At 43.3% G+C, this 19,512-nt stretch overlaps 1 protein-coding gene across 1 annotated transcript in view; it reads right to left on the reverse strand.

Moving 5' to 3' along the window:
• Positions 1–18,569, reverse strand: part of GALNT9 (polypeptide N-acetylgalactosaminyltransferase 9) — a 467,683-nt gene extending 449,114 nt beyond the window's left edge. Inside the window, exon 1 of the mRNA XM_040347718.1 lies at positions 17,886–18,569. Within this exon, the coding sequence (XP_040203652.1) occupies positions 17,886–18,126 (241 nt within the window). The 5' untranslated portion in view covers positions 18,127–18,569. The remainder of the gene's footprint in view (positions 1–17,885) is intronic.
• Between the last annotated feature and the right edge of the window lie 943 nt (positions 18,570–19,512).

The raw sequence follows: 19,512 nt of genomic DNA on the forward strand, positions 1-19,512 counted from the left end.
ATTCATTACGATAAAAAACCTTCGGCATTTAAAACCACTATAAGATTTGCTCTTTGTTTAGACTTCATCTTTCCCATGCCCCTGTTATGATCCTCCTAGTTTACTTTCATTATGTTCTTGCACCCGAACATCAACATCCATCCAAGCGACTAATTCTAATATAAATGCTATGTAATCCTTGTGTTTGTGTATTAGCAAATGCTATGATCTCCAGTTGTTTTATGCCATGATAGGTTCCCTAGAGATTGTAATTTGGACCAGCAGGCTATTTTTAATGTTTTCTTAATGATCTGGAAAGCAAGATAGAATTATTTTTTTCTATTTTTGCTGACATTACCAAATATAATTATATTCTGCTCAATGATATTTAAGGGTGCCTTCTCTTTTGTACACATGGAAAACATCAACACATTGGGGTTACCTGCTGTATCTCCTTCACTGCTGGCTGGTTATATAGGGACATAATGGGCCAGATTCACAGAAAAAGTACGCCGGAGTATCTGCTGATACTCCGGTGTACTTTAAAATTTGCTGCGTCGTATCTTTATTTTGAATTCACAAACAAAGATACGACGGCATTTGGCTAAGATTCGACAGGCGCACGGCTTCGTACGCCTTCGGATCTTAGGATGCAATACTTCGGCGCCCGCTGGGTGGAGTTCGCGTCGTTTTCCGCGTCGGGTATGCAAATTAGCTGTTTACGGCGATCCACGAATGTACGCGCGTTCGTCGCATTCTCTTACATCGTCGCTAGTCAGCTTTTCCCGTCGCAAAGTTACGGCTGCTATTTAGGTGGTGTAAAAATAGACAGCCCATGTTAAAGTATGGCCGTCTTTCCCGCGTCGAATTTCAATTTTTTTTTTTTTGCGTAAGTCGTCCGGGAATACGAAAGTACGTAACGCACGTCGCCGTTCAAAACATTACGTCGGGGTGATGTCATTTCACGCAAAGCACGGCAGGAAATTTCAAAACAGAGCATGCGCAGTACGTTCGGCGCGGGAACGCGCCTAATTTAAATGATACACGCCCCATTTGAATTAGGCGGGCTTGCGCCGGACGGCTTTACGCTACGCCGCCGCAAGTTTACAGGCAAGTGCTTTGTAAATCAAGCACTTACGGCGTGTAACGTAAATGGGATACGTTGCGCCGCCGGATTTCTACATGAATCTGGCCCAAAGAGTTTGTACTTGGGATACACCATGTGTAAAAGAAGCTGCTACCTAATCATTCAAAAGAAAAGTTAATTAGTATGGTTAGGAATTGTGAACATTAGAGGCAGTTTGCCTTTTATTTTATATGTTCCACACTTTCATCTCACTAAAAATTTTTTAACGCTTTTGTTACATTTTGCACTTGAAATAGTTATCAATAATACTAATAAAGAGAAGAAAGGCAGGCAGCAAACACATTTGAATACGATTTAGAAATGTGCTGCAATGAATGCTGCATATTAGGCCCCGTACTCACGACCAAACATGTCTGCTGAAACTGGTCCGCAGACCAGTTTCAGCAGACATGTTTGGCCGTGTGTTGGCCCGAGCGGACCATTTTGGGACGGATCGGACAGGTTTCCAGCGGACAACTGTTTCCCGGACTTGTTTTAAAACAGTCCGCTGGAAACCTGTCCGCCCGGACATGTACGGTCGTCTGTACAGACCTACCGTACATGTCCTGCCGCCCGCATCCCTCGCATGCGTCGAATGACTTCGACGCATGCGTGGAAGCATATTTAAGGCGGCCCGCCCACGTCGCCGCGTCATTGTCGCGGCGACACCGCGGACACGCCCCGCGTAATGTTTACGCGCGGGCTTCTGTTCGATGGTGTGTATAGCCATCGAACAGAAGTCCCCGGGCAGTCCCCGGCCAGACATGTCCGATGGAAACGGTCTGCAGACCGTTTTCATCGGACATGTCCTGCCGTGAGTACAAGGCCTTACTGGAAAAAGAGAGTAAAATGGGGAAGGAAAGAGATACAATTACAGTAAAATATGTATCTGATCTTTGTGCTGGTCATGGCACAAAAGGTTATGCTCTATTTGGGAAATAGTTTTTTTTTTTTTTTTGCTTGCACTGATGATTTATTAATGCCCTCAACAGAGGATTATGATGAGGGAATAAATTGCAATCACACTCCTGCTGCAGTTCTTAATAAAGCGAATATCTAGGATTGGCTATGTTGCTTTTTGCCAGTTACCTGGACACCCCACTAATCCTGGCTATTAGCTGAGCTTGTTCTTTTCATGTGTGAGATGAAAATATTATGTTAAAGTGTTGGCTGCCTGTGTGGCTGTTGGAAAGAAATTCTTTATCGGACAGGCTAGCTGCTGTTTATTAGCCAAAAAAGACCTCTAGACAGAGAGGTTGACTAAAATAGCACAAATATTGAAGCATCTAATATTAGGCAGAATGAGATTACAGGAAACATTCAAAATGTCCTAGTGTTTGCTCTTTAATACAGTATTATATTTTTAATTGATGAGTGTTCTAAGGTTCATAAATATCTACATATATTAATAAGGCCAGTGAGAAAGGAGAATTATTTCACATATATCTGAATCATGCCCTTGGTTTATTGATATTTATATATTGTAATAACTATACAGTAAAACCTTGGATTGCGAGCATATTTTGTTTCGGAAGCATGCTTGTAATCCAAAGCACTTGTATATCAAAGAAAAATTTTCCTATAGGAAATAATGGAAACTCAAATGATTCGTTCCACAACCATTTATTCATAAGCCCTTCAGTTTATGGTCCATATAAAAAGATTATAGCAATGTGATAAGTTGTGTAACCATAAAATGTCCATCCACAAATGGCAGCCTCCACAAGGGGATTAGAAGAAAAATCTAGCAGAAGCTACATAAAAGAGAAGAGAGGCGCCTCTAAGTGTAGCAATATGGTTACATTTAATGAAGGTACAACATTTAGCAACTCACATGGTTGATGATTAAAAGAGGCACTTCTAAGTATGCAGGCACCCGGGGTAAAGCGATCCACATAAACCGTCCTCCTCACCGCCAGCTCTCACCACTACCAGTCTGCAATCATGACCGTAAAGACTACCCTGTAGTAGAGTGATCTGAAAGTGAGGCTTGAAGCACTTGTTGAGCACAGTGTGGAAGGGACAACTTTAATGGTGGCAAGGAGAATATTCTATGTGGACAGCTTTACCCCGGTAGCCTGCATACTTAAATGTGCCTGTTTTAATCATCAACCATGTGAGTTTCTAAATATTGTACCTTCATTAAATGTAACCAGATTGCTACACTTAGAGGTGCCTCTTTTCTGTTTTATACTCTGCTGTGACATGACGATACTCTTATATTAAGATATCACTTGTATATCAAGTCAAAATTTGTTAAAAAATTTTGCTTGTCTTGCAAAACATTCTCAAACCAAGTAACTCTCAAACCAGGTTTTACTGTATGTATACAATCTTCCCCCCCTCCCCCATAATGCAGTGTATTTATACTATAGACAAGATAGAAGAGAGCTAGTCTTGCAGGGAAATGTATTCTCCCATTTTGCGCATTTGTAAATCAGGATAAAACTGTGATTTTTGTTGCAGTGGCCTTTCAGCACATCTCAGAAGAATGTGCATATGGATTAAATGGGGTTAGCTTAATGTTACTTTTTTAAGGTGACCGGTTAAGTTTTAAGATAAAGGTTAATTTTAGGAGATTAAGGCTACATTTTAGGGTGATGGTTAATTATTGAAGTTTTTAAGGTTAAGGGCCCGTTCACACTAGGAACTGCATGTGAATCGCACAGGACTGATGTGCAGTTCCTGTGCGATTCACATGCATTTTTGTGCAGTGCGATTTCATGCCTATTACTTTTGAATGGACTGAAATCCCAATACACCAAAAGTAGTGCATGCACTACTCCTTGAAATGTCCAGCAACTACGTTGCATGGTACGTTTCAACCATGCGATCAGGTGTGCACTGCGTTCATGACCAGCATTTGGGGTTCATCAATTTTTCACTAAGCTCTGCACTGATCACAAGGGTAGTGCGATTGGAATGCGGTACGGGAGGCCACGCTGGAACATGGCTTTCCTATACTTTTTTTTCTAGTGTGAGCAGGAGGATGATGCCCTGTACACACGATCGGACCTTTGTCCAGCCAAATTCACATCGGAATTTCCGACGGAATTCCATTAGAGGAAAAGAGAACATATTCTCTATGTAATCTCCGATGGAATTCATCGGAATTTCTGATGGAATTTCTCCGATGGGGCATACACACGGTCGGAATTTCCAATGGAAAAAGTCCGTCTGACCGATCGTGTGTATGAGGCCTTAAGGTTAGGATGTCGTAAAGTGTTGAGGGTTAATTTTCAGGGCAAGAATAAGGCTCCAAATGGTTTCTAATGTACTGTATGTTTATTCTGTTCTGGGAAGTGGTTGCCACCATCCCTGTTTCTGTACTTGAAATGGGGAACACAATTACCCTCTTATAGGATTTTGAAGGCAACCAAAGAAAAAAAAATTATATATAAGACCACGTTTTATTACAAAACTCTAAAAAGACCTAGCCTTGGTAACAACACACGTGGCCATATTTAGGTCCATTGTACACATCAATATACAGTTGATACTTTGGCAATATTACATAGCTCTTTGAAAGATTTGATGTTCAACAGAATTTGCTTGGGCATCATACATCCAAAGCGTTTCTAGATTTATTAATTAATCTCTTCCTACTTCTCATGATGACTGCTTATATCAACCTCCACTTGCTTGTGAGCAGGGGTGAATTCATGCAAGGATCATAAAGATTCCTATACCATTGAAATGGGACTTACACAAGTCCCATTTTTCACTGCTGTTCACCCAAACCAAACTGTACAGGTCTTCTCCTTAGCACATCTCATATGATTGTGTCCTTTTTAGAGTTTTGTAATAAAAAGTGGTTTAATAGAAAAATGGTTATGCATTTTTCTTTTTTGGTTGCCTTCAAAATCCTATTTCAGAGTAAGGCTCTATTCACACCTATGCAGTTTGCTTTTGAGCATTTCTGCAGTGCATTTTGTTGTGTAATTTTGACGCAATTTTGCCACAATCTGTGTTTTGTGTTTATAATGCTTTTTTTAGGCAAATTTTATGTTAGGCAGATTAAAAAACGCAAAACGCAAATCATGGTAAAAACACACCACAGTACATGCTTTTCTGCAGCTTCTCCATTGAAATCTATTGAACCAAAAATGCAAAAAAAGCACCGTTTTGCATTTAAAAATGTCCCTGACAGTTTAAGTTTGAAGCCTCATTCACACCTATGCAGGTTGCAGTTTACATATTACAGGTGCATTTTGTGTTTTCCAATACACGCTTTTGATCCATTGAGATCTATGGAACCAAAAACCAGAAAAAAAGTCCCTGGCCCTTTCCATATAATGCACAGATGTGAACTACATCCATAGGAAACCATGTTATATGGACTGTAGTGTGTTTTTGCAAAACTGAAAATGCACTACAAATACATAGGTGTGAACGAGGCCTTAGGGATTGGGTCAAGGGAGGGGAAAGGTGTTAAAGATAAGCAGTATGGTTCATGGTGTATGTGTTTATGGGGGAAGGGATCACTTTACAATCCCATTTGTTTTAAGAACTACATGACATCAGGTTCTCTGCACCCTGGAAGCCAGCATGCCTTTTGGATACTTTGGATAATGCTTCAGGAACCCCCCCCACCCCCTTCTTTCCCTAAACACACCCAACACAGCCCCCCCTTCCAAAAAACAAACACGGTGGATTAAAGTGACAATGTTGAAAAACAATAAATACTATGTCTCCTGTTATGTGTGAAAGAAGAGAGTGTGTACTTACCTGTCCCAGTTCCCCTTGAAGTCCAGGAGTGTTGATCTCCTGAATCCCCTGCTGACTTCCACATCCTTATGGGACATAGTAGGGTTCCCTTATAGTAGTGGTCAGTGTACTGCCCCCATACATTGGTGGTCAGTGTATTACCCCCATACAATGGTGGTCTATGTGGTGCCCTCATACACTGGTGATCAGTGAAGTGTTAGTGGTTAGTGGTGAATATGCAAACTCTCATGATCTGGCAAACACATTTATAATAATGTAACAAGTAATGACTTTCCCAGGCTCAAACAGTACTTCTAAATGTTCAGGCAGCACTTAGCAGAGTGCATGCCAACCCCTATAGTTTAGGCAGTCCCTCCCAGGGCTCAAACAGCCATTCCTCAAGGCCGAGGCTTAGGCTCAGGCAGACACTTCCACAAGCTTAAGCAACATCTCCTTCAATTATTTTTATATAATTCTATTCTATATTTTTATGGCTAATTCTGAAAGCTACAGCCTCCACGCCAAGCCTAGGCAGCATAAAGTATAAGACATTATCTCAATGAACACTGGGGCTTTGAGTCTGGGCAGGCAGAGAGAGGGACTAGTGTGTGCTGCTGCCATCACCTCTTTAAAAAAAAAAATAGTAATAAGGCAGCAGTGGTTTGGCAATAGATAAGACTTTGTGAGACTAAACAGGAGAAGAAGCAGAAAAATAGATGCATTAAATGACTAGGGACCACCTCTGATTTCCAAGCCCCCTTAAGCCATGGTCTACTTGGTCTATCTATGAGGCCTATTTACATGGTTGTACACGAGCCCTACCCTTTTCAAATCAACTCAAACTTCTTTACCTAGTGTCTTTTTTAACAAGTGTTTTCAATAGAATAGAGTTGTAAGTGACTAATGCCTCGTACACACGGCCGGACTTTCCGAGGAAAAACGTTTTTTTTTTCTCGGAAAGTCCGGCCGTGTGTAGCCTCCATCTGACTTTTTTTGTCGGAAGTCCGACAGAACTTATATAGAGAACCTGTTCTCTTTCTTTCCGTCAGACTTCCGACGGACTCACGACGGACTTTTGCACGGTCAAAAGTCCGACCGTGTGTACGAGGCATCAAAGGGGACTAAATAGGTGAAAAAAAGGGTAGCAGCAGGTGGCCACATCTCAGGCTCAATTATCCCTTTAGCACTTAGTCACTACAGTAACTGCTGACCCTGGTATTTATATACTGTAGTTGCCCTAATAACAGAATACATATATTTATATTATAACCAGCTGGTGCTGTCTATAAAATCTGGCAAAAATCTGTGTCTTTGTACACTGCTGAGATCTAGACAGTATGGAAGTGGATGTATTATTAACAGTTTATTCATATACACTATGCCAATTACAACAATATGTTCTTTAAATGTCTGTATTGTATATATTACTAATCCTTATGTCTCATCCCACAAGCCAAATATATATTGACATTGGTTCTATGATGTGGATGCCCTAAACTGATATCTCTAACATACAGATGATGATTCTCTTGACCCTGATGATCCAGATGATTCTCTTCACTATGTAAACCAGCCTTCAAATTATAAAAAAAAAAATCGTGCTTTTGAAAATGAAATTGTAAAACCGATATACAGATCTTAGATGCTGACAAGTCAGAGCACTCATTGCCCTACCCCACTGAAGAGTGTTTATATCCTACAATACTCTAGTATCTTAAGCATGCACTCGACCCTTCCATAGTGCTTAACAGTTGTCATAGGTGCATGCAACAAGTTTAGGGCAAATGTGGCTTTTATTTTTCATCGCTGGGCCTTATGCATGCATGGCAACTTCAAAGTATGCTGGATTGTTTTACAATGTAATAACTGTCTGACTCCAGGCAGACCAGGGCATCGAGCCTTGTAACTTATCTGCATCTGATTAGGATGCTAGAGAACCATATGAATTATTCACTGCTTGGCCACAAGCATCTCACTAGACAACTATCTACAAACTAAAATATGCCTAAACAATCCACATAATAAATTAGCTCTTTTAATAAATATTTTTGAGTTGAGGGTATGGATTAGCATTTTTAAATGTGTACTGTCCACAGGCATAACACTCAAATTTTCAGCTTTTAGAAAAAAGCAGTAGAACATCTTAAACATCTTAACCACTTCAATACCGGGCATTTTCACCCCCTTCCTGCCCAGGCCAATTTTCAGCTTTCAGCACTGTCACGCTTTGAATGACAATTGAGCGGTCGTGCGACGTGGCTCCCAAACAAAATTGATGTCCTTTTTCCCCACAAATAGAGCTTCCTTTTGGTGGTATTTAATCATCTCTGCGGTTTTAATTTTTTTTGCGCTATAAACAAAAAAAGACTGACAATTTTGAAAAAAAACACAAAATGTTTTACTTTTTGCTACAATAAATATCCCAATCTAAAAAAAAAAAAAACAATTTATTTCTCAGTTTAGGCCGATATGTATTCTTCTACATATTTGGTAAAAAAAATCGCAATAAGGGTATAGTGATTGGTTTGCGCAAAAGTTATAGCGCCTACAAAATAGGGGATATATTTATGTCATTTTTTTTTACTAGTAATAGCAGTTATCTGCAATTTTTGTCAGGACTGCAACATTGCGGCGGACAGATCGGACACTTGACACTATTTTGGGACCATTCACAATTATACAGCGAACAGTGCTATAAATATGAACTGTTACTGTATAAATGATAAATGTGACTTGTAGGGAAGGGGTTAACACTAGGGGGCAATCAAGGGGTTAAATGTGTTCCCTGGGAGTGATTCTTACTGTGGAGGCAGGGGACGGACTGGGGTAGGGGACCGATAGGTGTCCCTATGTATAAGGGACACACCATCGGTCTCCTCTCCCTGACAGGACATGGATCTCTGTGTTTACGCACAGAGATCCATGTCCCTGGATCTGTAAATACCGATCGGGGGTACCTGGTGGACATCACGGCCACCAGGCACGCACATCGGCACCCACGTAACGCGGCGGGCACGGATTTTCCCCGATGTGCACCCACGGTGGTGCGCAGAGAACTTGTAAATAGGAGGATGTCCAGGGACGCCATCCCGGCAATTGAGCGCTGCGCTGTAGACGTCTTTCGTCTATAGCGCCAGCGCAAAGTGGTTAAACATCCCAATTGCTATTTCATCAAAAAATCAATGACCATTCATGAAATGATCCAAAAAACTTCTTTAGTATGCCAACACAACAACACACACATCCACAGTTAAAAGTATATCTAAAGCCAAAATTTGGATTTGTTTTTGATAGAGTATGTAATAATAAAAACACCTGTCATTATTTGTTTTTCCAGTTTCTGTGCCCCACTGGGGAAGTTTCCTTTCACTTCCTCCCCTGAAAACATAACAGGTAGTAAAAAATGCAGTTGTCACCAGAGCAAAGGTCCCCACTGGACCCCAGTGAAAACTATAAAATGCATTTCCCATCACTTTCCAACCTGGTCAAAATAGTTGACAGAACAAATAGTGAGGCCAAACCTCCCCAGAAGAAACAGCAATATACCCTGACATGATTTCTAACATTTCTAACTATTGCCTATTCTAATGTAATCTAAAATTACGAGAAAACACATTTTGGTTTTAGATATATGTTATTCTGTTGAAAAGAGATAGATAGATAGATAGATAGATAGATAGATAGATAGATAGATAGATAGATAGATAGATAGATAGATAGATAGATAGATAGATAGATTCTACCATCGACTATTTTCTTGGAAAGCCCAGTCAATATATCTCAAAGTGAACAAATATGTCAAATATTCTACAATGCAATTTATATAATTCTAAACAAGTGTATGTTATATGTAACAGTTTGGCAGGCTATGTAAGTGGGTATTCCAATGATGAAGATTTTAGTGTACATTTTGAATGTAGCATGTACTGTAGTAATGTGTGCTTATATTCTGGTTGCCTGTTACCATGAAAATACAGTTAGGATGCATTGTAAAAGTTAAAAACTAAGTTAAATCTGAGGGTACCATGCTTATACTAAATGCTTACACAACCTAATATCTTTGATGGTAAGCATATTCAGGAAGGGGCAGGAAGGGGAAGGTTTTGGCGGTAAGGGTGGAAGCTTACCCAGACGACTGAACTTTTTTGTAGCATGTAATTTTCTTCAGTGCTGCAAATGCTGTTTTAAAGGATTTATTCACCCAATACCAATATCGTGTTTATAGAGTGCACACTGATGGGCTAACTCTTTCTCACGCACATATCCTAATTTATAATATATCTTAATCCAAAATATGCCTTTTGTTTTCATTAGAGTAATTTATGGGTAAAATTATAGCCATTGTTTTTTTTTTTAATCAGGGTCAAGTCTGAGAGATTTTTCCTAACTTCCTGTCCTGAAGCCCCATCAGGAAGTAAGATGAAAGCTCTTCAACAGCAGGGATATCCTAAAAAAGAAAAATACCACTCAATTGCCACACCCATAGTTATAGTATATAGAATCAAAAAGGATAAATTGGACTTTACTGGCAATGAAGGGGATCACATACTAATTTATGTAAAAATACACTTTATTTCAATGGTTAAAATTCAAATGGCTACAAGTGTCTTAAAAACAAAACATAATGCATATAAACAGACAAGTGCAACTGCTAAGCTCAATGGCCACTATTAAATGTCACGGATCAATGTAATAATGAAATAACCCATGAGTGTGGCCATGAGTGCTCATGGGTTGACGCGTTTCTCATTTCTGCTATTTCAGGACGCATGAGGCTTCAGCAGCAGTAACTAAGTATATAAAGAAACAATAAATAATAGATACAAACAATCAATAATCACACATATATGCCCACCCATAGGGAACCTCCATATCTTTGATGCACACATTGAAAGGGAGCTGTTTGGTACAACTGTTCTTGCTGGTTAGGGAATATAAAATGTAAATGCTTATATGTGTAAATATTAATTGTATATATTATTGTATATATTATTTCTTGTCTTTATATACTTAGTTTGCTAAAGGCTTTGGCTGATGAAGCCTCTTGCGTCCTGAAAAAGCAGAAATGAGAAACGAGTCGACCCATGAGCACTCATAGCCACATTATTATGAGAGATTTATTATTATTGCATGGATCCATGATATGCATTATATCTTGTTTTTAAAAGGCTTGTAGCCATTTGAATTTTAACCGTTGAAATAAAGTGTATTTTTTTTACATAAATTAGTATGTGATCCCCTTCATTGCCAAAGAATCCCTGTTTTAGCTTTAGATGCCATTTTATATATAAAAAAAAAATACTAAAACAAGTGCCATGACTTTGTTATGGCCACATCATTTGGATGTTTGCATCAGAGATATGCAATTCAATTTGCACATGTGTGTAAAAAGCTGAAATATCAGTTGGGTGTGGACTTGAAATTAATATATCTTCATCCATAGATTTTATCATTAATATTGAAATAGTTGTTTAACCTACTTGTTATTTGACAGTGATCGCAGGTTTATTTCAGCTTAAAAGTTGAAATATATTCACAGGACAATTGCTGGATGAAAATTATATACATAAGATGTCTTACTACATTCTCATCAGTGGCGGCCCATAATGCAGGGCCCCCTATCCATGCATCCGGCCTCCTTATCTATATGCAGGGCGCCAGGCGCATGTATTCCAATGTTTTTTTTTTTAAGCATGTGATTAGAGCCAGAGGCTTTAAAAAAGGGGTGGGCTCGGGGCGAGAGCAATGAATATTCACTATTGTCACATTGATTCTACTCCTAGCCAATCAGGAAGTGGGTCCTGAGACCCGTTTCCTGATTGGCCCGAAAGACGAAGCGATTCTATTGGCCTAGAAGGAGGAGGGAGGAGACGTGATGCCAAGGAGGAGATGCAGGTGAAGCCGGAGGGGGGTACAGTAGGTGTTTGTGATATTGTGCTTTTAGCACGACAGCGTCGCGCTGATACTCGGCGACAGGGTGCCGAGATCTCGCCGACATCTCACACTCACTGGAATAGTGACAGCACATCCCAGCAAGCGCGTCATAGAAGCGACGGGAGATCCGACTTGGATTCCCGCCAATTCTACACGTGTGCGGCGTTTGTTATGAATCCTGAGGGGGAAGTCCCCGCCGGATTTTAAATAAAAATCCGGCATGGGTCCCCCCCTCAGGAGCATACCGGGCCCTTAGGTCTGTTATGGGTTGTAAGGAGAGCCCCCCTACGCCGAAAAAAACGGCGTAGGGGGTCCCCCTACAATCCATACCAGACCCGTATCCAAAGCACGCTACCCGGCCAGCCAGGAAGGGAGTGGGGACGAGCGAGCGCCCCCCCCCCCTCCTGAGCCGTACCAGGCTGCATGCCCTCAACATGGGGGGGTTGGGTGCTCTGGGGCAGGGGGGCGCACTGCGGCCCCCCCACCTCAGAGCACCCTGTCCACATGTTGATGAGGACAGGGCCCCTTCCCGACAACCCTGGCCGTTGGTTGTCGGGGTATGCGGGCGGGAGGCTTATCGGAATCTGGGAGCCCCCTTTAATAAGGGGGCCCCCAGATACCGGCCCCCCCACCCTAAGTGAATGAGTATGGGGTACATCGTACCCCTACCCATTCACCTGCAAGAAAAGTGGTAAAAACACAAATAAACCACACAGTGTATTAAAATATTTTATTTTTCTGCTCCGGAGGCCGCCCTCTGTCTTCTTTATTAGCTCTTTTACCAGGGGGGGCTTCTTCTTTGACGTCTTCGGGTGGGTGGGGGCCGCAGTCTGGTTCTCTTCCACCGCCGGGGGGGGGGTGGCTTTTAAAAAAGCCCCCACCCCCCCGGCGGGTTTCCTCCGGCGTCTTCGGCGGGGCTCTTCTTCTTCCGCTATCCCGACGGGTCTTCTCAACTCTCCGGGGTTCTCCTTCTGTCTTCGCCGCTCTCCGTTGTTGACTCGGCGCACCCCGGTTCTTCGTCTCGCTGTCCGGTGTCTTCTTCCGTGCTGTACGTCTTCTCCTTCCATGCTGAGATGAGTTCTTCTTCCGTGCTGTGACTTCATGTTCTTCACTTCTCTCCTTCTCCCGATGTTGACACGCCGGTCCTCCTCGCTGAAATGACGGATGCGCGCCTTGCATCGGACCTATATAGGCCTCACAGTCCCATCATGCTCTGTACCTACCCATGTGATACCTACCCACGTGGGTAGGTATCACATGGGTAGGTACAGAGCATGATGGGACTGTGAGGCCTATATAGGTCCGATGCAAGGCGCGCATCCGTCATTTCAGCGAGGAGGACCGGCGTGTCAACATCGGGAGAAGGAGAGAAGTGAAGAACATGACGTCACAGCGCGGAAGAAGAACTCATCACAGCACGGAAGGAGAAGACGTACAGCACGGAAGAAGACACCGGACAGCGAGACGAAGAACCGGGGTGCGCCGAGTCAACAACGGAGAGCGGCGAAGACAGAAGGAGAACCCCGGAGAGTTGAGAAGACCCGTCGGGATAGCGGAAGAAGAAGAGCCCCGCCGAAGACGCCGGAGGAAACCCGCCGGGGGGGTGGGGGCTTTTTTAAAAGCCACCCCCCCCGGCGGTGGAAGAGAACCAGACGGCGGCCCCCACCCACCCGAAGACGTCAAAGAAGAAGCCCCCCCTGGTAAAAGAGCTAATAAAGAAGACAGGGGGCGGCCTCCGGAGCAGAAAAATAAAATATTTTAATACACTGTGTGGTTTATTTGTGTTTTTACCACTTTTCTTGCAGGTGAATGGGTAGGGGTACGATGTACCCCATACTCATTCACTTAGGGTGGGGGGGCCGGTATCTGGGGGCCCCCTTATTAAAGGGGGCTCCCAGATTCCGATAAGCCTCCCGCCCGCATACCCCGACAACCAACGGCCAGGGTTGTCGGGAAGGGGCCCTGTCCTCATCAACATGGGGACAGGGTGCTCTGAGGTGGGGGGGCCGCAGTGCGCCCCCCTGCCCCAGAGCACCCAACCCCCCCATGTTGAGGGCATGCAGCCTGGTACGGCTCAGGAGGGGGGGGGGCGCTCGCTCGTCCCCACTCCCTTCCTGGCTGGCCGGGTAGCGTGCTTTGGATACGGGTCTGGTATGGATTGTAGGGGGACCCCCTACGCCGTTTTTTTCGGCGTAGGGGGGCTCTCCTTACAACCCATAACAGACCTAAGGGCCCGGTATGCTCCTGAGGGGGGGACCCATGCCGGATTTTTATTTAAAATCCGGCGGGGACTTCCCCCTCAGGATTCATAACAAACGCCGCACGCGTGTAGAATTGGCGGGAATCCAAGTCGGATCTCCCGTCGCTTCTATGACGGCTCTGTCTCCATCGCGGCAAGCCAGCTCGGCGCTGGCTCCCGCGATGGGGCTCGTAGGTGCTCAATCTCGCCGAGAAAGAGAGCGAGATTGACACAAAATCGGGTTCACCTACTGTACAGGTAACCTTACCAACTGACCCACAGGGGGAGGTCACATAGTATTGTATGCTGCCCCCCAAAAAATATACCACCACCCGCCACTGATTCTAAGGCCCCTTTCATACTGGGGCGGTTTGCAGGCTCCATTGCGCTAAAAATAGCGCCTGCAAACCGACCCTAAACAGCGGCTGCTGTTTCTCCAGTGTGAAAGCCCGAGGGCTTTTACACTGGAGCGGTGCACTAGCAGGACCGATCCAAAAGTCCTGCTAACAGCATATTTGGAGCGGTGAGAGGAGCGGTGTGTTTACTGCTCCTCCACTGCTCCTTCCCATTCAAAGCAATGGGAAACCGTGGCTATACTGCCGGCAATGCGCCTCTGCAGAGGCGCATTGCCGGCGGTATTAACCCTTTTTCGGCCACTATCGGGGGTTAAAAACGCTCGGGGCGGGGCTATACTGCCACCGCACCTCCCACCCCAGTGTGAAAGAGGCCTAATGCTGAACTCTCACTTATTAAAGCTGAGTTCCAGGCTTTTTTTGTTTATTAAAAGTCAGCAGCTACAAAAAGTTTAACTGCTGACTTTCAATAAACAGAAACGGTCCAGCAATGCGGCCACTCGGAGCGTCGCTCCCCTCCCTCTCCTCCCCACCGGCGCCGTCATAGCCACTGTAGGCACCTGGCCGTGACAGCTTTTGGCTTCATGGCCGGGCAGGCACTGCACATTGCGCGAATCTCTCTGCGCGGTTCCCAGTGGAAGGCAATCTTCTGGGACCTGTGATGTGTCCCAGAAGATTTCAGAGAGGGAGGGGCCACCTAGGAGGAGAGTAGGAGTCGCCTAGGCGGCCCATGGGAGAAGGGAGGAAGTGGGACAGAAAGTCCCACTCAAAAGTACCCACCCACTCCCCCCCCCGGAAAAAATTACATGCCAAATGTGGCATGTAAGGGGGCGAGGAGTACTTAAAGCGAAGTTCCACTTTTGGGTGGAACTCCGCTTTAAGAAAACTTTAGCTAATAGAAAAACAAGGGTTGGAGTTGCTGACCGCATTCTGAAAGCACTAGTTACCTGGATTTGTCTGGCTTCTTTATGTTCTGAGTAACTGACCAAAAAGAAGCATACCAGTTAGATACTAGTTAATTTTCTGGTCAGTTTCTTTGAAAGCATTGAAGCAACTGGATTTTCAGAAAGAGAGGTCGGCATTTGCAGCCTATATATTCTCTCAGTATTGATTTCCTTAGGCCGCGTACACACGATCGGTCCATCCGATGAGAACAGTCTGATGGACCGTTTTCATCGGTTAACCGATGAAGCTGACTGATGGTCATTCGTGCCTACACACCATCGGTTAAAAAAAGGATCATGTCAGAACGCGGTGACGTAAAACACAACGACGTGCTGAAAAAAAATGAAGTTCAATGCTTCCAAGCATGCGTCGACTTGATTCTGAGCATGCGTGGATTTTTTACCGATGGTCGTGCCTACTAACGATCGTTTTTTTTCTATCGGTTAGGTATCCATCGGTTAAATTTAAAAAAAGATTGCTTTTTTTTAACCTATGGATAAATAACCGATGGGGCCCACACGCGATCGGTTTGGTCCGATGAAAACGGTCCATCAGACCGTTCTCATCGGTTTGACCGATCGTGTGTACGTGGCATAAGAGTGAACAACTTATACCAGCCATGAACACTATCATCACTTAACAGGCAACTGGATTAAAGAGTGCTGACTTAAAACGCTTTGCCTTTGCAAGCAGCCAAAATGTGTATTGTTTTTTTGTCCCTTCAGTCAGTGAGCACGCTTACTTATTTCTAGTTATTTATTCAGTAAAATATGTTTTATTTGAAATAATTACTGATCAGTTCCAAACTACCCCTTAAGGGAAATGTTTTGTGTGAACAGTTCTTGGTCTGCAAATACTTGTGCACACTTGGCAAAACTACATAATAAAGAACAACAATAAATCAATGGCCTCTACAGCAGAGATCCCTGTTATTGACTCTAGGACCAGAATTATTCACGTTCTCATTATTAACCTCTTTAGTGCCCAGAGTATATTGTTAATGGTAATAGCCTTCATAGTTCAATAATTAAAGGTATTAGTTATATTTGTAAAGTTTGAACGGAATAAAAGCCATTTTAAAGAAAGAAGAGTTCTGAACTTCACAGTCCTTTTGGGTAAAACTCTGACTACAATCATGTTCAAGGTTTACTAAAAAAATATTCCACAAGTACATGAAGCTCAGGAAACCTGTGTTGACTTTAAATATCCAATAATTTACAGGATCTTTCGAAAAGATAAGATTTTTTTATTTTTTTAAACACGGTTAAAGCAATCACAGCGTTTGTGGGCTAAGTGAACATCCTACTCAGGGGTCAAGTCCTGGGGAAAAAAGTGTGGGAACTCCCACCCAAGATCCACTCCCCCCACCAAAAATGATACGCTCATATGCATAATTACTAAACCACAACTTTAACCAAGTTCTTTCTAAATCCCGCGATAACTCGCGGCAGACCTCCGCAATGTCTCCTGGGAACAATGACAAAAGCTCCCAGGAGACATTGCGGCATCGAGGAAGTGACGGAATACCCGCACACTACCCGATGAATCCATATACAGGAAGCGGTCAGTAACATGAAGGATTACTAAGGTTCGCCTGCCCCTGACAGTGACTCGAGCTGGGCATCGCCGCATAGTGAAGGATTGGCTCGGGCGGCTTGGCTGCTCAAGTCCTGCAAAGGGAACTGAGTTCCTGCTGTGAAAAAAGTGCAGGAACTCCGTTCCCACGTGTTCCCGCAGGACTTGAGCCCTGATCCTACTCCTTTAGTAAACCAACCCCCACACATCGTGCAATACTTAACAGAGAGTAATGAATTATCAGATCTTGAGAGCATGTTACTGTTTACTGAGGCTTCCTAGCTGCCAGCAGTGATTGCCCACTGACCTTTTGCTTTTAAGCTAGTTTTCACAAAATGAATGTTTCTGCTTCAATGCACTCCAATATTTGATCATTTTCCTTTTTTTTTTTTTTTACCATTTAGTTAAGTGTCCCAGTAATAGGGAAGGAAGGTTTCTAGTTAAAAACCTCTAGATCTGTAATTTGTCCAAAGCCAACATAAACACTTCTGCTATTGGCTTCATATAATCTGGAACATCTAGCACTGGAGCAGGCGCATGTCCAAGGTCAGTGACGTGTGTACATAGTGAAGCAAATGTAATCAATTATCTTTGAGATGGACGAACATTTTACTTTGCTTATGCATGAAAGGTCATGCTTGACGTTCATTAATGACAAGCTCGAGGCTGACACTTTTTTTTTTTTTACACATCCCTGTCCCCTGTGTTGCCAATGCAAATATAATGAATGAAAGGCTGTATATACTAAAAGACATGATTATATTGCACACGCATCCTATGATCTTTACTTTGGCTTACAGGATTGGATATGCTGTATACTAATATTCATTCACATTCATATCAATCACTATGAATGTAGTCAATCTAAAAATAATACCAGCATCTCTAACCAGATTGTTTATGAATTCAGTACTGCGATGCCAAATATAAATCACAGTACTAGCTCAAGCCATGCATATTGACAAGTCATTGACTGTAAAAAAAAAAAGGGCAAAGGGACCCCACAATTAAACAAAGAGTATATTACCATTGAGTTGATTATATACTACTTCCTCTAGATGGTCCAGTCTTTGCAGGATAGACTCTCGGTCAACCAATGCCCCCAGTTTGGTGTTTCTGCTCCTCACTCTGCGGTCAGAACTTCTTACAATCTGCACCAGCTCCTGGGACCTGTCCTGGATCCTGCAGTATACCGAAAACAGGATGATGCCTACGAACACCAGGATATTGACAGTCAGCAAAGTTTTGATTTTTCGTGCCACCGCCATGAAATCTGTGAAGATCCAGCATCAGGGCATTCCAAGTGAAGTCAAGCATTTACGGCAAGCCCCAGCAGAGCAGTCCGGCAAAGAAGCAATCAAATGACATCAGGTAGAGGGAGACAAAGGAGCTAGAAGAGGGAAAGCTGTGCCTTCAGCGCCGCTGCCATACACGCTAGGAAATGCTCTCTACCCTATGAAGGTACAATGGAAGCTGCGCCGGGGGAGACATTCATTGGCGGTGGCACATGGATGGAGCGCTGGCTGCTGGACCTGTACACTGTGCTTGTAGGATAACACGTTCCGCAAGACCTAGGAGCTGTCCTTTCAGCACCACGTCCCTCCCATAGCTCTCCACTGCTTCTAGTGTGTGGAATAGAGAGAGAGGGAGCTGTTCTTTCAGCACCACCTCCCGCTACTCGCTCCTCTCTGATGTGGAGGCAGCCAGCTACTAAGCACTTACGCTTGGCCTTTCTAGCAAGACATTGTGCAAGAGCAACCAGGGCTAAGGCAGCACCTTCCTATTATACATAGATTAGTATACATGCCACATATAATACCCACCTTCCTATTATACATAGATTGTTATAGATGCCACATTTAATACCCAGTGCCAAGGCAGCAACTTCCTATTATCCATAGGTTCTTATACATGGCATATGCAACAGCAACCAGGGCTAAGGTAGCACCTTCCTATTATACATAGATTGTTATAGATGCCACATTTAATACCCAGTGCCAAGGCAGCAACTTCCTATTATCCATAGGTTCTTATACATGGCATATGCAACAGCAACCAGGGCTAAGGCAGCACCTTCCTATTATACATAGATTAGTATACATGCCACATATAATACCCAGTGCTGAGGCAGCACCTTCCTATTATACATAGATTGTTATAGATGCCACATTTAATACCCAGTGCCAAGGCAGCAACTTCCTATTATCCATAGGTTCTTATACATGGCATATGCAACAGCAACCAGGGCTAAGGCAGCACCTTCCTATTATACATAGATTAGTATACATGCCACATATAATACCCAGTGCTGAGGCAGCACCTTCCTATTATACATAGATTGTTATAGATGCCACATTTAATACCCAGTGCCAAGGCAGCAACTTCCTAGTATCCATAGGTTCTTATACATGGCATATGCAACAGCAACCAGGGCTAAGGCAGCACCTTCCTATTATCCATAGATTCTTATACATACACCACATAAAATACCCAGTGCTAAGGCAGCACCTTTCTATTATACTTAGATTGTTATAGATGCCACATTTAATACCCAGTGCTAAGGCAGCACCTTCCTATTATACATAGATTGTTATAGATGCCACATTTAATACCCAGTGCTAAGGCAGCACCTTCCTATTATACATAGATTTTTA

Source organism: Rana temporaria, chromosome 1 (assembly GCF_905171775.1).
Source record: "Rana temporaria chromosome 1, aRanTem1.1, whole genome shotgun sequence".
Lineage (NCBI taxonomy): Eukaryota > Metazoa > Chordata > Amphibia > Anura > Ranidae > Rana > Rana temporaria.